The sequence below is a fragment of the Podarcis filfolensis genome (assembly GCF_964270895.1).
Source record: "Podarcis filfolensis genome assembly, chromosome: 2".
Taxonomy (NCBI): Eukaryota; Metazoa; Chordata; class Lepidosauria; order Squamata; family Lacertidae; genus Podarcis; species Podarcis filfolensis.
The window spans coordinates 13,659,445-13,683,610 of record NC_139605.1 but is presented as its reverse complement, the minus strand read 5'-3'; the positions used below and the strand labels follow the sequence as shown (position 1 = coordinate 13,683,610).

Here is a 24,166-nt window from a genome sequence, read left to right as displayed (position 1 = left end):
GCGGTGGACTCTCCTTCCTTGGAGGTTTTTAAGCAGAGCTTGGATGGCCATCTGTCAGGGATGCTTCAGCTGAGATTCCTGCATTGTAGGGGGTTGGACTAGATGACCCTCAGGGTCCCTTCCAACTCTATGATTGTATGAAATTTGCAGGCAAAGTAGCCCCTCCAGTGGGAGAACAATTCATTGCCCAAGCAGAAATCCTGGTGCTGATGAAACGATTGCCTTAGTGCTATGTTGGATTCCATGCAATGTATTAGAGGACATGCAAGCCGACTCCATAGAAGTGATCTTTCTGGGCTGTTGGGAGAGCTGTTTTGTAAATTTTGATGAACTGTGTATGTTTTTGCCCAGCTGCTATTTACGTTTATCTGAATACTGTTTTAAACTCTTTTAAGTCTCTTGGAGACCTCTGCGCAAAAAGGGACTAATAATAATAATAATGATAATGATAATGATAATAATTTTTCAAATAGTTATTGTTGTTGTTTAGTCGTTTAGTCGTGTCCGACTCTTCGTGACCCCATGGACCAGAGCACGCTAGGTACTCCTGTCTTCCACTGCCTCCCGCAGTTTGGTCATAGTTATTATCCTACAGCAATTTACGCCAGCGTGGCGTAGTGGTTAAGAGCGGTGGACTCGTAAACTGGTGCACCGGGTTCACTTCCCCACTCCTCCACACGCAGCTGCTGGGTGACCTTGGGCTAGTCACACTTCTCTGAAGTCTCTCAGCCTCACCCACCTCACAGAGTGTTTGTTGTGGGGGAGGAAGGGAAAGGAGAATGTTAGCCGCTTTGAGACTCCTTCGGGTAGTGATAAAGCGGGATATCAAATTCAAACTCTTCTAAAACATATCCATTCTGCAGGTGACCCAAGCTGCACCTCCTAACATCAATGCCACGAAGACCCCAGTTGTGGGCTCACCAACCACAAATGAGGAAGAGGAAACCACTTGCTCCATCTGCAGGGAGTATCTTACAGACCCTGTGATGCTGGACTGTGGCCACAACTTCTGCCGGGGGTGCATCACCTGCTATTGTAAGATATTGGAAAATCAGGATGGGGGAGTGTTGAAGTGTCCTCTTTGCAAATCCTGGATCCAGAAGTGGAATTTTCGATCCAATCTGCAGCTGGCAGAAACAGTAGAAGGCCTCAAACTCCTTCCACTGAAATTATATAAGGTAAAGTAAGGTGTGGGGAGGGGCCATGCTGGGATCCTCTGTTCCTATTATAGTCAGTGCTGAATTATGAAGGGAGGCGAGGAAATGACATATAGAAGACTCCCGATTTAATCCAGGGCTGGATCTACATTGATCTTCTAAAGGTGATTGAATATAATGTTCTCTAACGCTTAATGGTAGTTTTCCATTGCTGGCGGCTCACTGCTCTGCAGAGCCCTCTGTTAACGCATTTTAAACATTATAAATGATGAGTGTAGATCCGCCCCAGGTAATCTCAGTCTATAAAATTCTGCCTGAGAGTTTGGAGAGTTGTAACAACAACAACAACAACAATAATAATAATAATAATAATAATTTATTAATTATACCACACTCATCTGGCTGGGTTTCCCCAGCCACTCTGAGTGGCTCCCAACAGAATATTAAAAACACGACAAAACATCAAGCATTAAAAACTTCCCTAAAGAGGGCTACTAAATGTCTTCTAAAAGTCTGATAGTTGTTTATTTCCTTGACATCTGGTGGGAGGGTGTTCCGCAGGGCGGGCGCCACTACCAAGAAGGCCCTCTGCCTGGTTCCCTGTAACCTCACTTCTCGCAGGGAGGTTGTTGGCTGTATGGCGCAATTTAATGCTCAGGTTCCTCAATGCATCTGCTTCAGATTTGCTCCAGATGAGCCTTAGTAGTAGTAATAATAATAATAATAATAATTTTATTATTTATATGCAGCCATCAACATCAACCATTAAAAACTTCAGATGTCTTCCAAAAGTCAAATAATTCTTTGACATCTGATGGGAGGGCTTTCCACAGGGCAAACTAAGATCCCAGGTTCAGTTCCTTCCAATTGGGCTGAGAAAGTGAAATAATTCTATCTAATATCCTACAAACCTGAAGGCAGCTTTTTGCTAGAGGAACAAATAGTTTGATTCAGAATCAGACTGGATCATATAATATGTATCTAACATACTCAGAAAAGGGGTGGGGGGTAGGGGGATATGGCAGGCACCCCCAACCTTTGGCCCTCCAGATGTTTTGTACTACAACTCCCATCATCCCTGACCACTGGTCCTGTTAGCTAGGGATCATGGGAGTTGTAGGCCAAAACATCTGGAGGGCCGCAGGATCAGGGATGCCTGGGATATTGTCTTTATTTTCCAAGGAAGGAGTAGGAAGAAACCTCTGCAAATTACTAGATTTCCCCATGCTTCGCATGATGAGACATAAGCCCTTTTCAGTCTGCTGCGTAGTACAAAGACATGGGGAAGATGAAGCGTCACCACAGCAATGGCCTCTGCCCTCTTAGCTACCCATGATCATGTCAATGTTTCAGACAAACCTACTTAAGGAATCCTACAGGATGGCCCAAAATCATTTTTTCTGAAAGAATGGAATGACTTGATAGGGTGAACATTTTCTAAGGAGACCTGTGTTTGGCATCACATGGGCTGCCTTCCTGCCAGAACCAAATTATCGTTACGAGTTTGTCAGTGCCAGATCTCTCTAATCCCAGGATCCAGCAAGTGTTAAAATAGGGATCAGCAACCTTTTTCAGCCGTGGGCCAGTCCACCATCCCTCAGACCATGTGGTGGGCCAGACTATATTTGGGGGGAGGGATGAACAAATTCCTATGCTCCACAAATAACCCAGAGATGCATTTTAAATAAAATCACACATTCTACTCATGTAAAAACACCAGGCAGGCCCCACAAATAACCCAGAGATGCTTTTTAAATAAAAGGACACATTCTACTCATGAAAAACGCGCTGATTCTTGGACCATCCGTGGGCCAGATGGAGATAGAGATTGGGCCACATCCGGCCCCCGGGCCTTAGGTTGCCTACCTGTGTTAAAACCGAACCAAGGTTTCTAATTTTTGTAATAGCCATGCGAGTCTCCGGGGGGAGGTGTAAGGAGAACAAAGGAAGGGGGGTGGCAAATGCCCCTCCCTCAACTCACAGATAGTTGTATATATGTGTAAACAAACCACATATCATAAAGGCACCACAGTCTCTGCTGTGCCTCATTCCCAAAAGGAAACACGAACCCTGATGAGAAAGCGCCCGGAACCCCGGGAATCTCTCGAAGCTCGGAGACTTGGGTGGCAAACAATGTTATTTTCAATCTGTGCAGGAAAGAACCCAGAGCCAGCTGAAGTCTTTGGAGAAAGCAAAGCAAAACCTTGTCAATCAGAAACAGTCTGAAGAAGAGGAAAAGGAGAAATGTCTGGTAGGTTTTTTTCATTCAAGATCTTTGCAAGCCAAGGTTGTGCGTAGACAACAGACTCGCAGCCAAGGCAGGGATCATGGAGCAAACCTGAACCCCAGAAAGCCTGTCGCTTTAAAACTGCCTCGCACTTGGCCAGACTAGCCAGAGGCTATTCCACAAAGCCCTCTAAATCATGTACATAAAAGATGAAGGTAAAGGTAAAGGACCCCTAAGGGTGGCGCTGTGGGTTAAACCACAAAGCCTAGGACTTGTTGATCAGAAGGTCGGCGGTTCAAATCCCCGCGACGGGGTGAGCTCCCGTTGCTCGGTCCCTGCTCTTGCCAACCTAGCAGTTCGAAAGCACGTCAAAGTGCAAGTAGATAAATAGATACCGCTCCAGTGGGAAGGTAAATGGCGTTTCCGTGCACTGCTCTGGTTTGCCAGAAGCGGCTTAGTCATGCTGGCCACATGACCTGGAAGCTGTACGCCAGCTCCCTCGGCCAATAAAGCAAGATGAGCGCTGCAACCCCCGAGTCGGCCACAACTGGACCTAATGGTCAGGGGTCCCTTTACCTTCAAAGGACCCCTGACAGTTAAGTCCAGTCGCGAACGACTCTGGGGTTGCGGCGCTCATCTCGCTTTACAGGCTGAAGGAGCCGGTGTTTGTCCACTTCCACAGTAAGTTTTTCCATGTCATGTGGCCAGCATGACTAAGCCGCTTCTGGCGAAAACAGAGCAGCACACGGAAACCCCATTTACCTTCCCGCTGGAAGGTATTTATCTACTTGCACTTGCTTTCGAATTGCTAGCATAGCATCCTTTAAACCCACAGGCTGGTATGGCAGGAAAGGCTAGAACTTTCCTACTTCCTACTTTCCTAAAATTTCGGAACTAATCACTTCTTTCCTTAGCCATTCCTTGCCCTGTGTGCAGCCTGAAAGTAGCTGCATGTGTGTGCAGTCATGGGTCAGCTGGATGTGTGTAAATGGGGGATTGCCAGTACTGGATGTGTGTTGTGTTACCTGTGCATGTTGCACGTCTGATATGTGGAGTGGATTTATGTGTATGTGTGGAGGACAGAGGGGGGGTTTCCATGCTTGTTCTAGGTGCATTTGTGACACCTGTGTGGACGTTCTTTCCTCAGAAACAGTTAAACAAAGAAAAGCAGAAAATCAAAGACGCCTTTGAGAAGATGCAAAATTCTCTGGAGGAAAAAGAGAGTTCCTCGCTGGCCCGCCTGAGAAACCTAGAAAAGGAGATTAAGAAGAAGGTGGCGGAAAATGGCAACAGACTCTCGGAGGACATTTCTTACCTCACGAAATTGATCGCTGAGCTGGAGGAGAAGTGTGAGCAGCCTCCACAGCTGTTCCTTCAGGTGAGATGGAGTCAATGTCACCTGAAAGTGACATTTGGTTTTCCGCAGAGAAAACAGGGCAAATCAGTCCTCCTGGTAACACAAATATGAGACAGACTTCTCTGTATCTTTCTCTTTCAGGACATCGAAAGTACCTTGCTCAGGTATGCAGCTTCTTCTCCTGCCATTACTGACTCTTAAAAATAAATAAATCCCTGCTTATTCCCCAGAAAGTCTTGATGCAGCTAACAGTTGCAAAAGCAGAATAAACATTATAATGTCCATAGGCTGCAGGGCAAGGTGAGCAATAACTGGCTTATCTTCTTCCTTTCTGTTACACAGTTTTTAGTCTAGCTTCTACACCCTTTGGATCTGACATTATTTGGCACAGATAATTTGTCCACAGCTACATTTGTCTTGACAGGGATGATGATGATTTATACCCCTCCCATCTGGCTGGGTTTCCCCAGCCACCCTGGGCGGCTCCCAAAAGAATATTAAAAGCACTATAAAACATCAAACATTAAAACTTCCCAAAACAGGGCTGCCTTCAGATGTCTTCTAAAAGCCAGATAGTTGTTTATTTCCTTGACATCTGATGGGAGGGCGTTCCACAGGGCAGGCGCCACCACCGAGAAGGCCCTCTGCCTGCTTCCCTGTAGCTTCACTATTTGCAGGAATGGAACCACCAGAAGGCCCTCAGAGCTGGACCTCAGAGTCCAGGCTGAACAATGGAGGTAGAGACGCTCCTTCAGGTATACAGGGCTAATGTCATTTAGGGCTTTAAAGGTCAGCACCAACACTTTGAATTGTGCTTGGAAATGTACTGGGAGCCAATGCAGGTCTTTCAAGACCGGTGTTATACGGTCTCAGCAGCCACTCCCAGTTACCAGTCTAGCTGCCGCATTCTGGATTAGTTGTAGTTTCCGGGTCACCTTCAAAGGGATGAAGCACATTCTTGTGTGAGCCCAAGAAGCCCCTCTATATAGAACCAGGCTGTAGTCCCCTCCATTCCTCCCTCTCTACTTCCCCCAAAAGCGCTGGCTACTTAAAAACCTGTTCAAACGACAGGTGCCGCGCATTGAATCTATAAAGCATTAGAGGAATTACCATTCTTTAAGCTTTCTTTTCGCAAAACCATCTTTCCTTCCCGGGTACAGGGAGAAACGAGCAGAGCATTCAGCAGACCTTTCCACCTGGTTGGAGGAGAGACTCAAGATCTGCTGTCAGAAAAATTCAACGCTAGTAAACGCTATGGTGAAATGTGCAGGTATTTGGGGCAGCTCGGGAGTCGGGGGCAGGGGGAGAGAGAGAGAGAGAGAGAGAGGATGAGCTCTCAAAGATATCCCTGTGGAGGAAAGCGATCTAGGGCCCGGGATGGAATATGCAACAGAAACATCCACCCGGCTGTGAAAAAGGAAACATTGCGATGCCTTTATGCAAATCGATGGTGTAAACCTGAGAGATTCTGGAGAGGCCTAGCAACTGCATCTTGGAAGATTGCAGTAGAGCTGGAAACATTGCAGTAAATATGATTTTTTTTTCAAAAAAATGAAATCTACATTATTTATTACATATTGATAAGCTCTTTGAGCAAATTTGTCATTTTTAAACCTAACATTTCCTTCCTTCTCCCACCTCCTCAAACAGATTCTCTGGAGGAAGCATTGAAGAAAGGTAATTTGGGGGGAACAGAATACCAAGGGATATTTTGATGGGATAAGTTGCCAGTGGGTCCGTCTGCTGACCACAGAAAGTCACCCACTTTAAATCTGTAGCACATCTAATGTAATTCTAATTTATGTGATGATCTTAATCGAGGTCAAGTTGACATACTGCTATTTTGTACATTGCTGCTGCTTCTTGCTTGCTTGCTTGTGAGTCACACAAAGCAATAATCAACCTAAAAAAGCAAAACAACCCATGAAATACAGTACCTCATTTTTATATTTCAGAAGGTTTGAATAAATTTCTCACTCACACTACAGCGCCTCTGGAGCAAAAACTGGAGAAAGGTAATATTATGGAACTAAATGAGAACTAAATCTTGGTGGGAGATGGTGCTTGGAAAAGAGTCAAGGAGCAGAACTGGTTTTATTCTGGGAATAAATTCAGTAAATTGAGTAAATAATAATTGTTTCTTAACTGTGCCTGACATGCCATCCAAAAGTCAATTCATTCAGCATAGCCCTATATTTAAATGCCGATCTTAATCAGGGAAGTACTGTAACAGGGCTTTTTTTAAAAGAAGCAACCGCTGAAACATGTATGATGATCATTTTATTCTATTGCTTCTTAAACGAGAACTGAACAAAAGTAAGTTCTGGAAGAATTAGATGGAAACACAAGCCCTCCAATGAAAATAAGGACACCCAATGACACATAAAACATTAACCATAGTCGCTGAGAGCATGTCATTCAAATAAAAACTACCAAGTCTAACAAATGAGTAATTATTATTATTAATTGTTGTTGTTGTTGTTGTTAATTGAATTTATATACCGCCCTATACCTGGAGGTCTCAGGGCGGTTCACAAAAAAGATCACAATATATAAAATAAAAATAAAAAGAATAACCCAATAATGCCCCACCCCAAAAAAGAGCTACATTTTAAAAGAGCATAGGATGTTGATGAAGTCAACCAAAGGCCTAGTTAAAAAGGAACATTTTTACCTGGCACCTAAAGGTGTATAATGAAGGCACCAGCCGAACTTCCCCGGGGAGAGCATTCCACAGATGGGGAGCCACTGCAGAGAAGGCCCCGTTCTCGTGTGACCCCCCCTCCAAACCTCTTGAAGAGGAGGCACACGAAGGAGGGCCTCAGAAGATGATCTCAGGGTCTGGGTAGCTTCTTATGGAAAGAGGCGATCCTTGAGGTATTGCGGTCCTGAGCCATTTAAGGCTTTATAGGTCGAAACCAGCACTTTGAATTGGGCCTGGAAACTAATTGGTAGCCAGTGAAATCGGAGCAGGATTGGTGTAATATGCTCAGACCGTTTTGCTCGAGCAACCTGGCCGCTGAATTCTGCACTAGCTGTAGTTTTCAAACAGAGTCATCTCTACGTATAGCTGTCAACCGTCCCTTATTTGGCGGGAAACTCCCTTATCCCAGCGCTGTGTCCCACTGCTGTCCCTTATTGATGATGTCCCTTAAATTTCCCGGGTTTCATGCTCGCCCGGTTCGGGAGGGAAGCAGCAGCTCGGGGCCCTCTGCTGCAAGAGAGAGCGCGCACGAGGCGTTCCATCGGCCCTTCCCTACCCGAGAGAGAGGGGGTGAGGGAGAGAGACTCTCACCCACGCCGCCCACAAGCCTGGAGGCGACAGCGGTGGCGGCAGCTGAGGAGGCGGCCTGAGGGAGGAGGAAGAGGAGGGGATGGGGAGGCACGCAGAAGGGCGGCACTTCAGCGGCCGCCGCAGCGCCGCAACCGCCTCATGCCAGATTGACAGAATCTGTCAATCCTACTCTTTACAATAGCAAAATCCCTTATTTTGGCTGCTGATCCCTTATTTTCGAGGCTGCTGGTCCCTTCTTTTCAAATCTGTAAGTTGACAGCTATGATGTAAATATGTCTCTGACTGGAAATGGGTAGAAACCATAGCTAAAGGTGGTGTTCCCAGCTGTAGCAGACCCGAAGGGATCGTTCCTTCTCATCTGCTTAGGAGTGTACGCTTACTCGCCAGGAGATTTAAGCCCACGTTTATTTTCCCTTTGTCTGTGTGCCCTTCAGTGAGCGTGACTCTGGATCCACAAACGGCACACCCTCTGCTCGCGCTGTCTGCCGATCTGAAGAGCGTGAAGGTTGGGGAAGTGTCTGACGACCAGGCCGAGGACACGGACGAACTGATCTGCATACCCTACGTGCTGGGCCGTGAGAAGTTCACGTCCGGGAGACATTGGTGGGAGGCCGAGCTGGATTTAAATGAAGAAGACAAGGAATACATGGATCAGGAGTGCTTGTGGATCGTAGGGGCGGCACGAGAGTCCTTCCAGAGAAATAAAGGTTTCAACCTGAGCCCTAAAGCTGGGGTCTGGGCTGTGGGGGTGAGCCCCTTTTCCAAAAAGCTCACTGCTTTCACTTCCCACAAGCCAAGCCATTCACACTTGGCACATCAGGTGAGGAAGATCCGAGTATCCCTGGATTACAAGGCACGCCAGGTGGAGTTTTTTGATGCCGATACAGATGCCTCCATTTTTACTTTTTCGGCAGCTTCGTTCGCTGGGGAGGCCATTCGTCCCTTTTTTTGTCTGGGGGGAGAAGGACTTGAATTGAAGTGTGGAAACTGAGCAGAATATTCACCAGCCCTGGTCTTTCCCTGAAAACAGATAGCTAGTGGAAGCTTTCCTTCTGGTGCAAATAACAGCTGTGGGGGGTGTATTAGGGCTGTATTAATGGAAGCTTTCCTTCTGGCGCAAATAGCAACTGGGGGGTGTATTAGGGCTGTGCTAATGGAAGCTTTCCTTCTGGTGCAAATAGCAGCTGTGGGGGGTGTATTAGGGCTGTGCTAATGGAAGCTTTCCTTCTGGTGCAAATAGCAGCTGTGGGGGGTGTATTAGGGCTGTGCTAATGGAAGCTTTCCTTCTGGTGCAAATAGCAGCTGTGGGGGGTGTATTAGGGCTGTGCTAATGGAAGCTTTCTTTCTGGTGCAAATAGCAGCTGTGGGGTGTATTAGGGCTGTGCTAATGGAAGCTTTCCTTCTGGTGCAAATAACAGCTGTGGGAGTGTATTAGGACTGTGCTAATGGAAGCTTTCCTTCTGGCGCAAATAGCAACTGGGGGTGTATTAGGGCTGTGCTAATGGAAGCTTTCCTTCTGGTGCAAATAGCAGCTGTGGGGGGTGTATTAGGGCTGTATTAATGGAAGCTTTCCTTCTGGCGCAAATAGCAACTGGGGGTGTATTAGGCATGTATTAATGGACGCTTTCCTTCTGGTGCAAATAGCAGCTGTGGGGTGTATTAGGGCTGTATTAGTGGAAGCTTTCCTTCTGGTGCAAATAGCAGCTGTGGAAGTGTGTATTAGGGTTCTGCTGAGACCCCACTGATCTGCCTTGTGGCCCCAGTTTGCGGTCCCTGGGTCTGCACATCACCCACGTGCAGACAGGGATGTCCCACCCTCTGACAGCCCTAGATTGCTCTGGGATTTGCAACCCAATCCAGGGCTATTTGAACCTGACTCGGTTGATGCCTGGATTCTCCCCCCTTTCCCCCAAATCAGCCTGAATCAGTTTGGGACTCAGCCAAATGCACTCAGCAGCCCTAGTAGGTACAGGAGGAGAAATTTGGTTTGATTTGCATGCTAATACAAAAATACCAAATTTACACTCCCCATAACAATGTGTGAACCAAAGCCTATCTATCCTTCAAAATCCACACTTCTCAGAATGTTGCTATGCAGAATTTAGCAGTCTTCTAGCCAGATAATATGTACATTAGGGGGAATTGTGCATAAAACTGCATATATTAGTCACTATAGCATACAAACATGCATTATGTCTAGCGAAACTACTTGCAAAAATGGGTATATTGGCCAATATTGCATAAGGAGAAATGCACACTAAAATCTCTATGCTGAGCTTATCCACCTGGATTTTTTAAAATTCCAATCATATTCCTTAATCTAATCAAGAAACAAGCTTTTTTCTGATGAAAATATGATCAATTATTGCATATTCTATGCACTATTCTACATATGCATATGCACTCTAGAATTCCTAAAGTAACCAGTATAATCCAGCATGCTTGAGTAATTAGTGTGTGAAGAGGTTAAAACCATAGAGTAAGCTGTCCTGCCAGGCTTCGTCTATTTTACTTCCCCTCCCACCTTGGGAAGAAATGGGTAACCAAGCCTTTTGGATTTCTGTATGGAAGGATCTCTGAACTGGTCACTCCAGCCGGCAGCATAGCTTTAATCTGCCTCCTTTGATTCAGACCAGAATGGAGTTCTGAAACTAGCATTTTTCTATACCAATAGTTTAGGTACTTTCGCATTCATGTAGTTGAGCAACGATTTTGACTGGCTGCGTATCTTTTCTGTCTGCTGTATGGAAAAGCACATGAATTGTTTTGTAAGGAAACCATTTTATGTGGTCTATCTCTGTGCTGGGGAATCAATATAGCTTGGAAAGACCTTTTTTAAAAGGGTTTACAGCCTATATTTCCATGCTTTTCTTTGCTGCATGTTTTGCGATGTTAAAGCTCTGCTGGGGTTTTCTCACCAAAGGGTGCTTGCCCCAAACTTGGGCCTAGACTTCTAGTATGCCAATAACCAGCACATAAGCAGATACATTAAACAATGCACATTGCTGTATATTTAACAGTATGTATCAATAAACTTATAAAGTTACTCTGCAGAAATGTACCACAGTATGTTGTTTTACTCTTTTATACTTATTATACATATACCATACTTTTGGGGGAAAGTGTATCATTATACATGAGCGGAGTGTCATTATCTTCCCACTGAAAAAACTCAAATTTATCTCTGCACATCTAGGGACAGGTGAAGAGATGCCATATAAGAAGAAGGGTCAAGTATGATTTTCTGACAAGATTTCCATACCTCTCATTTAGAAACTAAGCCATAACACAAGGACATATGTTTTTTTAATTCATCTGTTCATCTTTCCACATCCATTGCCCCCCCCCCCAAAATCAAACACACACGTACACATTTTTAAAACAGGAGGAACGCTTGCTTACAGTTGCATGTGGAAAAATAAATTTAATTTTTCATGGCCCAAAACACTTCCTTCTCTAGATTGAAAGAGCAAGGTACAGTGGTACCTTGGGCTAAGTACTTAATTCGTTCCGGAAGTCCATTCTTAACCTGAAACTGTTCTTAACCTGAAGCACCACTTTAGCTAATGGGGCCTCCTGCTGCCGCCATGCCGCTGGAGCACAATTTCTGTTCTCATCCTGAAGCAAAGTTCTTAACCTGAAGCACTATTTCTGGGTTAGCGGAGTCTGTAACCTGAAGCGTATGTAACCAGAAGCGTATGTAACCTGAGGTACCACTGTATTCAAACTGAGGCTACAAAGGGACCAATGGCTTCTGTAAGCAGATAACACAGTGCTCATTCCCTATGTAGTTCCTGGGAGGAAAGGAGTTTTTGAGGGAGAAAGAAAGGTGCAGTCTCTAAATACCCACATGCTCTGTAAACCTGGTCAACATTATGTCTGAACAGGAAATTCCAACACAAAAATGTATGCATACATTGGGCCAGCTTCAATGTCCCCACATATTCCTCACACCCCATCCTGCCCTGCTCATATTGAGCACAAGCCAATGTCTTCATCTTCCAAAGCAACTACAGTGGTACCTCAGGTTACATACGCTTCAGGTTACAGACTCCGCTAACCCAGAAATAGTGCTTCGGGTTAAGAACTTTGCATCAGGATGAAAACAGAAATCGTGCTCTGGCGGCGTGGCAGCAGCAGGAGGCCCCATTAGCTAAAGTGGTGCTTTAGGTTAAGAACAGTTTCAGGTTAAGTACGGACCTCCGGAACGAATTAAGTACTTAACCCGAGGTACCACTGTACTCTATTCTGAACTTAAAAATCAAAAGCGCAATGCTGGTGGTCAACAAAAGAGGTTTAATGACTCCCTGAGGGCTAATCTTTAAAAATGTAGTATAAACACTGACAACTGGGAAACACTGGCCTGTGACTGCTCCAATTGGAGAACAGCCTTTACCAAAGGTGTCATGAGTTTTGAAGACACTCGAACTCAGGATAAAAGGGAGAAACGTGCTAGGAGGAAGGCACGCTTGGCAAATCCACACAGTGATCAACTCCTGCCTGGAAACCAATGTCCCCACTGTGGCAGGACGTGTGGATCCAGAATTGGACTCTACAGTCACTTACGGACTCACTCTTAAGACCGTGTTCATGGAAGACAATCTTACTCACCTATGAGCGATCGCCAAAGAAGAAGAAGAAACCATCAGCATTCCTCACACAATCAGTGTATAAACCTTATTAAATAAATAAGTAAACAAGTTACCTAATTCTGCAGGAGACAGTGAGATCAGTAACTTAGCTCAAAAACTTTTCAGGTTATGAATTCACACGCCTTCTTCCATTCCCCACTTGGAAGTAAGTCCCATTGAACTCAATGGGGTTTGTTTCTGAGTAGACCTGTACAAGGGCTCTTCCACATTTGATTTTCTGCTGCACTTTCTAAGCACAGACCCGAGATTTATTGGTCCATGGGGGGGGGGGTGTTCCACCACTTTCCCCAGGAAATCTGCTCCACACCACTGAATCAGAACAAATGGCAATCTACAGAATACCCTATTGCTGTTCGTTCCGATTCAGCAGTAAACAGTTTTCCAAAGGGAAGCAGCGGTGGGGGGGAGGGTGACACTTTCGGACACAGACCAACAAATTTCAGACCAGTTGCTAGGAAGTGCAGCACAAACTTAGCAAGAAAAGAAAAAGATGAGTGACAGAATAGCATCACATCAGAGCTGCCATGTGTCAGAAGGCTCCAGGGAGGGATGGAGGTTCCAGTCTCGGTTCAAGAATTCTCCACGCTGCAGCCTTGTTGCTAGGCAACAGCCTGTGGGCAATCTGATCCCTACTTGAGCTCCAAGCGGAGTCCCACTCCTAGTCCCCATCTACCAATCTCTCTGGCTTCGCCTCCTCTTCAGAGGGCTTGCTGGGGAAGAGAGCTTCTCCAAACACACCTAGAACTAAGGGAAGCCCTCAACACCCCCTAAGTCTTGAGTGGCTGCTTATTGGACCACTTGTTTTGAACTTGGTCACCACTACTTGTATGTTTGGAGCTTTGACTCTGGTCCAAGGCAGCCAGGATATTTTTTTAAAATATAGGTTTAAGTCCAGCTTGATTCAAGAAAACAACTCATAAAACTGGTTTTCAGGTTTCTGGCCAGATTCTGTTAGTCGTTTTTGTTACACAACCCAAAAGGAGCTGTCCCACACAGATAATATTCTTGTAAAGGAGAGGTTTGAAATTTGAAACAAGACTTAAGAGGCAGCCCATGGCATCGGGAAGTGCCGTGTCGGAGTGCTGCGAGGAAGCGACTTGCTCCATCTGCCTGGAGTACCTCAAGGATCCAGTGACCATTGACTGCGGGCACAACTTCTGCCAGGCCTGCCTCACCCAGTATTGGGCAGAGTCCAGCACAGACTCTTCCTGCCCTCAGTGCAGGGAAACCGTCCAGCAGAGGAACTTCCGGCCAAACCGTCAGCTGGCCAACCTGGTGGAGCTGGTCAAGAAACTGCAGGAAGGGAGGAAGGAAGATGGCAAGACGGGAATGTGTCCGAGGCATCAGGAGCTCCTGAAACTCTTCTGCAATGTTGACCAAGACCCCATCTGTGTGGTGTGCGACAGGTCCAAGGAACACCGAGAACATAGTGTGTTCCCCATGGAAGAGGCTTTTCAAGAGTATAAGGTAGAAAAACACCACCGTGGACTGACGCCAACCTTGTTTTAATTTTGGTGCCAGGAGAATGCATTTTTGTTTTCCTGGGTGTTTGGGAAGCACAAATACTTGTAATCTTAAATTACACTATTAGACCTGTTTTTCTAACAGTGTAATATAATACAGTGGTACCTCGGGTTACATATGCTTCAGGTTACATACGCTTCAGGTTACAGACTCTGCTAACCCAGAAATAGTAGTACCTCAGGTTAAGAATAAATAATAATAATAATAATAATAATAATAATTATTATTATTATTATTATTATTATTATTATTATTATACCCCACCCATCTGCCTGGGTTTCCCCAGCCACTCTGGGCAGCTCCCAACAGAATATTAAAAACACAATAAAACATCAAACATTAAAAGCTTCCCTAAACAGAGCTGCCTTCAGATGTCTTCTAAAAGTCAGATAGTTGTTTATTTCCTTGACATCTGATGGGAAGGCGTTACACAAGGTGGACGCCACTACCGAGAAGGCCCTCTGCCTGCTTCCCTGTAACCTCATTTCTTGCAGGGAGGGAACCACCAGAATGCCCTCGGAGCTGGACCTCAGTGTCCAGGCTGAACGATGGTGGTGGAGACGCTCCCTCATGTATGCTGGGCCGAGGCTGTTTAGGGCTTTAACGGTCAGCACCAACACTTTGAATTGTGTGTAGAGCAAGCGGTCACCAAGTCAAGAGCGATCAAGGAGGCAGTCTCACGTTCTCCCTTTTGCAAATTTCTGGAAACCTTGAAAACAGAAACTGGCTCCCATCCTTACGTTACCAAAATCAAAATCTAAGGGAATCCCTGAGCCACGAGGTAGACTGAACTCCCCAGAATAAAAGCCTTCTCTGTCGTTGCAGGAGAGAATCGAGACCCAGCTGAAGTCTCTGCAGAAAGAGAGAGAAAGGCTTGTGGATTGGAAAGTGATAGAAGAACAGGGAAGTCAAAAGTGCCTGGTAAGCATCTCTTCTCGCTCGGAGAGGGTGCCACTGGGCGCTGGCTGCTAGATCCCTCAGGCCACATTCTTCCTTCCCACCCCGTGTGTGTGTGTGTGTGTGTGTGTGTGTGTGTGTGTTTCCCCCCAGATGCAGCTGGAAGAGGAGAAGCAGAAGATCACATCGGCTTTTGAGCGAATGCAGATATTTCTCGAGGAAACCAAGTGTTTCTGGCTGGCCCTGCTGGATGACCTGGAAAAGAAGATTAAGAAGAGGCAGGAAGAAAACGTCACCAGGCTCTCCAATGAGATTTCCAGTGTCAGTGGGATGATTGCAGAGATGGAGAGGAAATGCCAACAGCCAGCAAGGGAATTTCTGCAGGTGAGACTCATAGTGGTGAGGAGGAATGGAAGTTCCCCCAGAATGTCTGCTTTATATACATTATTTACACAGTGGGTCCCACGTGATTGGCTAATTCTGGAATTCTCCTGTAGGCCAATCAGGTTGCAGATTCACTCCCACCTGGAGCTGGATTGGGTGGCTCCTGTGGACCAATCAGACTGTTGCATTCTGGATCCTATTGTTCTAGGACCAATCAGACTGCTGCATTCTGAATCCTGTTGTTCTAGGACCAATCAGACTGCTGCATTTTGGATCCTATTCAACTCAGTACACAACAGACCCCACTCCTAGCTCCTTGTATGATTACTCATCTTGGAATAGACCTTATGAATATTTCCATAGGCATCTGTGAAAACAGGAGGGTGGATTAGATAGGCCATTGGCTTCATCCAGCAGAGCTCCTCTTAAAGTTCTCTGAATTCTAATATTTGGAATAAATAAGACACCCTCCTGCAACAATGATTATTTCCCCCAGAAGGAATAAATTATTTCTGCCTGTTCAACTAAGAACAACTTCACCTTGTTCTCTCTTGCAGGATATCAAAAGCACTTTGAGCAGGTATGTGACCTTTGGTTGGTTTCAATGGGTCTGCTCTGAGAATGACAAACATTGGCTCTCAACCAGGTAAGACTAGACTATTCCCTTGCCAAATTGAATTGATGCTATCTATTTTCACTTTGCCTTATTTGATTTTGTCCATGTGTTTCGTAACAAAACGTTGTGTGTTTTGATACCTGCTTTATTGTGAGCTGCTTTGAGCACAGTCCACTGTGAAAATAAAAAAGAGAGAGCATATAAATAAACTAAATTAAACTTTATCCAATTCCAGGTCCATAACTTTCTTCCCCTTCCAGGTATGAAAAAGCACTAGGGAGGCAGCTGGTGGAACTGTCTCCAGGGCTGGAGGAGACTCTCAGAATTTGCGCTCAGCAAAAATTCTGCTCTGGAAAAAGCTATTGAGAAATGTGAAGGTATTGGAGACAACTCAAATATAGAGATACAGAAATGATCTGTGCTTTTGATAGGGGGTGGCAGAGAAAGTCAGTTCCTTGTTACAGAAGAACTGGCTTTCACTTCAAGGTCCTTGTAGAAAAAGGTGTGCAATTGATAAAAAAGTGGAAATAATGTAAAAAAAATGTGTTCTGTTAGGGAGTAATTGATCTCAATGATGTACACACTGGACAAAATTGCATTTTCAGGTTGACCTTTTTTCAATTAAAAAAACGCAAATGCATGTTGAAATGTGGCAAACCAAATTTAGGATTTAAAAAATGAGAAATGGAGAGAAACTAAACTTCATGGATTCATCCAGCCTTAAGTGTTCATTCCAGTTTGTTTCCCTATCCTATTAACGCCTTTACTCGAAACATGGATTCCAGACATGTACCAAAAAAGCATCTATAAACAGTGATCATAATTTAATTGATGCTGTTAATGAGGAGTTTCATGTACAAGAGAGAAAGACGCAATGGCACATTGCTGCATACCGTATTTTTCGCTCTATAAGACGCACCTGACCATAAGACACACCTAGTTTTAGAGGAGAACAAGAAAAAAATTCTTCTCTCCCTCTATGCGCAGCGCCTCTCCAGCAAAGTGGGAGGAGAAATGGAAGGGGCTCTGTTTCTCCTCCCACTTTGCTGAAGGTGCGCTGCGCAGCTTTCCCTCTCTGTGCAGCGCCTCTCCAGCGAAGCGAAGTCAGAACAGCAAGAGGGATTGCTGTGCAGCAAAAGCAGTGATCCCTCTTGCTCTCCTGGCTTCAGGGATAGCCGCGCAGCCTGCATTCGCTCCATAAGACGCACGCACATTTCCCCTTACTTTTTAGGAGGGGAAAAGTGCATCTTAAAGAGCCAAAAATACGGTATGTGATGCACTGAGTAATTTGTGAACCTTTTCTCCACACAACAGGGTCTCTGGAGCAAGCATTGCACAAAGGTAAATAATACCTGCAGGGAACTAGAGGAGATGGGAAACATTTGATGGCAGTTCAGGAATCAATAGCAGGCCCTCATTCAAGCACTTAAAGATAAAAGGATAAAGGGACCCCTGACCATTAGGTCCAGTCGTGACCGACTCTGGGGTTCCGACGCTCATCTCGCTTTACTGGCCAAGGGAGCTGGCATACAGCTTCCGGGTCATGTGGCCAGCATGACTAAGCCGCTTCTGGCGAACCAGAGCAGCGCACGGAAACACCATTTACCTTCTCTCTGGAGCGGAACCTATTTATCAACTTGCACTTTGACATGCTTTTGAACTGCTAGGTTGGCAGGAGCAGGGACCGAGCAATGGGAACTCACCCCGTCGCAGGGATATGAACCGCCGACCTTCTGATCGGCAAGTCCTAGGCTCTGTGGTTTAACCCACAGCGCCACCCACGTCCCTTTCAAGCACTTAATGGGGTTTTATTATGCAGGTAGTTCAACAGACTGCATTCTGGAAAAATGAAAAAGTAGTTAATTTATCTCTTTCCCTCAGCCAGGAGTCCAGCACAACTGATCTAAGTAAGAGAGAGAAAATGATGCTGTGTGGGTAACAATGGGCGAGGGCTGGTTTAAATAAGAATAGCAACAAAGCAACAAACAAAACAAACAGGAAAACATTAACCACATAAACATTGTGGGAAATTTTAAAACATCCTTTTTCAAAACAATCACTAGACAAGGTGCTACCAGAGAGAAGGCCCTTTCTGACACCCAGCTCCCTTAACGTCAACTAGCGGACATCTAATTTCTTCAATATGATGCTGTTTAATATATTGAGGGGAAAGATTAGAGACATGAAAGCCCAGGGGGAAGAAAAAAAAGAAAATGAGGAGGAACCCAATTTTCGCCCTATATTTCGCAAGGACAGAGGGGTTGACTTTAGTTTCCAAAAATGGTGGGAGGACCTGGGGTGGATTTCCCCAAACTTTCTGCTATCTCCCCCTGGGCTTTACATCTGTACGCGAGCTCTGCTTCCCACACCACTCTCAGCCACAAGCCTCCGAGGGCAGAGATGCCGTTTTCCTACCTCAACAACTCAGAGGATTTCCTTCCAAAACATAACAAACACCCTTAGGGATACCACCACAGGGAAGCCCAAGCAAAGCCTCCCATACAATATGCAAGTTTCTCCTTCACCCTTGGGGCACTGGGGTGGGGTGAAGTCTACTGGCCCTCCTGAAGCCTGGCCAAAATGAGGTTTGGGGGAGTTGTGGTCCGGCAGCCGAGAGGCTGGTCCTTTTCCTTGACCCATGCAATTCTCTCTCTCTCTGCCCTGCACAGTGAATGTGACTTTGTACCCAGACACGGCGCACCCCAACCTCATCCTGTCCGAGGATCTGAAGTGCATCCAATGGGGAGACAGGCGCCAGGACCTGCCCGACAACCCCAAGAGATTTGACAAGGAGACGTGTGTGCTGGGCCACGAGAGATTCACTTCCGGGCGGCATTGGTGGGACGTGGAGGTCGGAGGGGAATGGGCCGAGTGGGTGGTTGGCGTGGCGCGAGAGTCTGTCAAGAGGAAGGGGGACATCACCCTTAACCCTAGCGAGGGGTTCTGGGCTCTGCAGAAGACCATGGTGGACACTTTTGGGTCGTTCTCCGATTGGCAGCTCTCAGCTTCGACTTCCCCTAAGCTGACCGTCGTGTACGCCAGAAGCGAACTCAGGAAGATCCGTGTATCCCTACACTACGAAGAGGGCCTCGTGGAGTTTTTCGACGGCGACACCGACAACTCGATCTTCACTTTCCCCTCAGCTTCCTTCTCTGGGGAGAGGATCTGCCCGTTTTTCCATCTGAAGTGGGGAGGCAAGCTGAAATGTTGAATCTCGAGGATCCATTTCCGCAACTCTTGAAAATGAGGGCGCATTCTTCTCTAGGCCTAGGCAAGGAGGCGCAGCCTGATAAATTTTTAGCACTTCCAGTTCTCAGCCCTGCAGATTTTAGTCAAGCGAGGCGTGGCATTAAGGATGCTATTGGCCTTTGGCTGTTATTTACTAAAAATATAAGCCAGCATGTGGACGGCAAATCCTGACTGGAGCTTCGGCTGGGACAAAACAACACACAGCACTTTTTCCAGTTTGGATAGCCCCCTTCACATTGAGTAAACAAAAGTCAAACACACAAGGAGATAACCACATGCTTATTTGGCCCTTAGTATATTTCATCAGCGGGACAAAGCGGGACTCATCAGCGGGACTCATCAGCTATGAGTATACACTCATAGCATTAAAAAATGAGTAAAATGGGATTAGAGCCTCATTTCCCATTGCTGCATTTTGAATCATCATGCCCTCTCTTCCTCATTATTTTATTACTGTCCTTTTAACCCAGGATCTGTGGCTCTTCATATGTCGTTGGACTCTACCTCCCATCAACCCCAGCTAACATGGCCAATTATCAGGGGTGATGGGATGTAGTCCAGGGGGTTGGACTCGATGGCCCTTGTGGTCTCTTCCAACTCTATGATTCTATGAAAATCTGGAGATCCACAGGCTTCTCATCCGACCTTTCAAAACCTGCAAGGCAAGAAAACCAAGCAGCAGCTCGGATTTTCATTGCATGTGGTGCAATTATGCATTGAATTGCATCCCCGCAGTTATCAAATTGTGGCTACCAGGAAGCTTTTAGTCATAGGAACCCTGCTAGAAAGAGGAACTCTTACACACAAGATCCATCCTTTCCTTTATGTATTTTTGTTGAAGAGGCTATTTCAAAGCACTGAACTGAAATAAAAACCTTTAAAACCAAGCCTGTTTGGCATGTTACAATCGTTGCGTTTATTTCCACCATGCTTTCCATGGGTATAATCATTAGAGCTGCAGTCAGGAAGTGGTAGCTGTGTGCCTAAATCCCTTTTCAAATACAGTGGTACCTCGGGTTACATACACTTCAGGTTACAGACTCCGCTAACCCAGAAATAGTGCTTCAGGTTAAGAACAGTTTCAGGTTAAGTACGGACCTCCAGAATGAATTCAGTACTTAACCTGAGGTACCACTGTAAGCAACTATCCTACTTTTAAAAGACATCTGAAGGCAGCCCTGTTTAGGGAAGTTTTTAATGTTTAATGATGTACAGTGAGAGAGGAGGAGGCCTGGGCTTGGGGTCAGGGGTGTTGCTGTGGGCTGGAGTGCAAAACCAGGATTCCCGAATAGTGGAAAATGGGGTACTTTTTTATGAAAAAACTTGGAGAGAAGTGAAAAAAGATTTGGAGATTTGGTCCAACTTGAAGCTTTCCTTGTTAGGCCGTATTGCAGCTATAAAGATGAATGTATTGCCAAGAATGTTGTTTTTGTTCCAAGCATTGCAAATAATTGATAAAATGGATTGTTTCAAGAGGTGGCAAAAAGACATATCTAAATTTGTCTGGCAGGGCAAAAAGCCCAGAATTAAATTTAAGATACTAACGGATTCAAAGGAAAGAGGGGGGTTTGCCCTGCCAGACTTTAAACTTTACTATGAAGCGGCAGCTTTCTGCTGGCTGAAAGAATGGCTACTTCTTGAAAACACAGACATTTTGGATTTGGAAGGTTTTAATAACATTTTTGGGTGGCATGCATATTTGTGGTACGACAAGGTTAAAGCACATAAAAGTTTTAAAAATCATATTGTCAGAAAAGCACTACTAAATGTCTGGGACAGATATAAAGACTTGCTGGAAAATAAAACTCCAAGGTGGCTGTCGCCAATGGAAGCTAAGGCAGTTAAAAAGTTAAATATGGAGTCCAAGTGGCCAAGATACTGGGAAATTTTGGAAAAGGAAGGGGACAAATTGAGATTGCAGAGTTTTGAGAAATTAAAAGGGAAGGTGAGAGATTGGTTCCACTACCATCAAATTAATGAAGCGTTTAAACTGGACAGTAAAATTGGCTTCCAGGTGGAAAAATCAAAATTGGAGACAGAACTGTTAGAACCCAGTACTAAGAATTTGTCCAAAATGTACAATTTGCTGCTGAAATGGAATACACAAGATGAAACGGTTAAATCGGTCATGATTAAATGGGCTCAGGACATTGGTCATAATATTTTGTTTGCTGATTGGGAAAAGTTGTGGACCACCGGGATAAAATTTACGGCATGTAATGCCTTAAGAGAAAACATTATGAAAATGATATATAGGTGGTACATAACCCCAGTCAAGCTTGCAAAGATTTACCATGTGCCTGACAACAAATGTTGGAAATGTAAAGAAACTGAAGGTACATTTTTTCATCTTTGGTGGACCTGCCCGAAGATTAAGGCATTCTGGGAAATGATCTATAATGAACTTAAAAAGGTATTTAAATATACTTTCCCCAAGAAACCAGAGGCCTTTCTCTTGGGTATTGTCGGCCAAGGGGTGTTAAAGACGGATATAACTTTCTTTATGTATGCTACAACAGCAGCTAGAATACTCATTGCGAAGTACTGGAAGACGCAAGAACTACCCACACTGGAAGAATGGCAGATGAAGGTGATAGACTATATGGGCTTGGCAGAAATGACGAGCAGAATCCGAAACCAGGGAAGAGAAGCAGCGCAAGAAGAATGGAAAAAATTCAAGGACTATTTAAAGAAATATCATAAAGTTAATGAAAGTTAGAATGATGTTGGACTGGAAAGTAAATGGTTACTATTAGCAATGGTTAAGACAAGGAAAATAAGGAAGAATAGTCTAAATTTAAATTAAAATAAGGGAAGATTTGCTGAACAATCGATAAGAATTTGGAATACAGAAAGGGGAAGCATGAGGAAGTCGGGGAAGATAGGATATGAAATTAGGATATGAAATGATACATGTTTTTTGTTTTGTTTTTGTTTTTGTATGTTTATGTTTGTTGTATTGTGTTTATATGGAAAAATAAAAATATTAAAAAAAAAAAAGAAAGAAAATGGGGTACTTTTACAGTGGTACCTCGGGTTACAGACGCTTCAGGTTACAGACTCCGCTAACCAAGAAATAGTACCTTGGGTTAAGAACTTTGCTTCAGGAAGAGAACAGAAATCTTGCTCCGGCGGCACGGCAGCAGCAGGAGGCCCCATTAGCTAATGTGGTGCTTCAGGTTAAGAACAGTTTCAGGTTAAGAACGGACCTTCAGAATGAACTAAGTACTTAACCTGAGGTACCACTGTAGGTATTTCCTTGGAACGCCCCCTGTGGGAGAGGAAATTAGTTGAAGAAGAAAACACTTTGTTGAAAAGTAGTCAGGAAATGAAAGAATGTGACGAGGCTGGAAGCAGATCAGGCCATCAAAAGGAATAAGGAGAAATTCCCCATGTGTGAAATCACAACAGCTCCGATTTTCTTTTATCTCTGAAGAACTTGTTAAGGAAAGATGCAGATTCAGTGTTTCCCAAACTTGGCCCTCCAGCTGTTTCTGGACTACAACTCCCATCATCCCTGGCTAGCAGGACCAGTGGTCAAGGATGATGGGAATTGTAGTTCAAAAACAGCAGGAGGCCCAAACACTGGATTAGAGCTTCCTCCCTGGAAAGATGTTCTCTCTGCATCTATAGAAGCCTATAATGATCATTAAGCTTACTGTTAATGACACAAAACCCTCCGATATAAAGTCTCTAGTCTGGAAACCTTTTCCCTCGTCTCTGTGTACGTGTAAAAAAAAAAAGTATTCTATCGAGCAGCAGCACAGAAAGTGAGGATCATTTGGTAGTGGGTTTCAGGCAGGGATTCCTTCCAGGCCTTACCTGGTGATGCCAGGGACTGAATTAAGGAACTTCTCCATACAAAGTATGCAAAATTATTCCTCTGAACTGCAGCCTCTCCCTGTATGGCTTCTCCTGTGGCATTTTTATCACTGGTAGTTTATTTATCCACTCAATAAATGCCTTTTTCTTTACAATTAAATTTCTAGCCCACCTTTCTTCCCAAAGGAATATGACACACGCACTCACACACCAATCTCTTTTGTTAAAAGTTTCCAGGCTTGCTTACTATTATGGGCTGTATACTTAAGAGCCCATGTTGGCATTCAGCGGTTAACAGAACTTTATGGAATTCTGGGTGGTGTGGAAAAACTGGACAGAGACACCAAAAGGACTGTATAAATGCTGTAACTTCAATCGTCCAATGATGCCAAATAGGGGGAAATTCAGAAGAGAGAAGTGGGATTCTCATAGTTGTGGCAACGGGAAGTGGCTTAGATGGGGGTTTTTTTCCTTAGAAAGTCAATCAGTCCATGGAGCAATCTATCAATGATCCTAGGAATGATGGCTTTATGCCATCTGCAGAATGAGAGGCCTGATGCAGAATAACTGGTCAGCCACTGTGAAACAGGATACAGTGGTACCTTGGTTCTCAAACGCCTTGGTTCCCAAACGCTGAAAACCTGGAAGTTAATTGTTCCGGTTTTTAAACGTTTTTGGGGAAGCCGAATGCCCAATGTGGCTGTCGGCTATTGTTCCCAGGGTGCATGATGCACCTTGGTTTTTGAACTTTTGGAAGTCAACAGACTTCTGGAACGGATGAAGTTTGGCACTTTGTTTTTGCTATTTGAGTTTTTGTTTTTGAGGCTTTTTCAGTTAATTTGTTTGTGTGACTGCAGAAATGGATAAAAGCCCCCCATCGAAATGACGATCATCAATGCAGGTAAGAAAAAATAATTCTAATTTTTATTATCTACAATACTGCCTTGTTTATTTTATAGTACAGTACACTGATTATTGCTTTCATT

General features: G+C 44.8%; 3 protein-coding genes across 3 annotated transcripts in view; all 3 read left to right on the top strand.

Moving 5' to 3' along the window:
• LOC310758195 (uncharacterized protein) overlaps positions 1-11,097 on the top strand; it is a 37,722-nt gene extending 26,625 nt beyond the window's left edge. The window contains exons 12-20 of the mRNA XM_083604123.1: positions 864-1,178; positions 3,313-3,408; positions 4,532-4,762; positions 4,883-4,905; positions 5,902-6,011; positions 6,392-6,418; positions 6,697-6,782; positions 8,302-9,577; positions 9,750-11,097. Coding sequence (XP_083460249.1) covers positions 864-1,178; positions 3,313-3,408; positions 4,532-4,762; positions 4,883-4,905; positions 5,902-6,011; positions 6,392-6,418; positions 6,697-6,782; positions 8,302-9,027 — 1,614 coding nt within the window. The 3' untranslated portion in view covers positions 9,028-9,577; positions 9,750-11,097. The remainder of the gene's footprint in view (positions 1-863; positions 1,179-3,312; positions 3,409-4,531; positions 4,763-4,882; positions 4,906-5,901; positions 6,012-6,391; positions 6,419-6,696; positions 6,783-8,301; positions 9,578-9,749) is intronic.
• Positions 1-24,166, top strand: part of LOC310757095 (uncharacterized protein) — a 124,194-nt gene that overhangs the window by 55,700 nt on the left and 44,328 nt on the right. The window lies entirely within an intron of this gene.
• On the top strand, positions 13,335-19,451 carry LOC310758106 (zinc finger protein RFP-like). Its single transcript, XM_083604043.1, has 6 exons — positions 13,335-14,155; positions 15,038-15,133; positions 15,269-15,493; positions 16,051-16,087; positions 17,424-17,450; positions 18,779-19,451. The coding sequence occupies exons 1-6, from the start codon at positions 13,742-13,744 to the stop codon at positions 19,318-19,320; spliced, it is 1,341 nt and encodes a 446-aa protein (XP_083460169.1). The 5' UTR covers positions 13,335-13,741; the 3' UTR covers positions 19,321-19,451.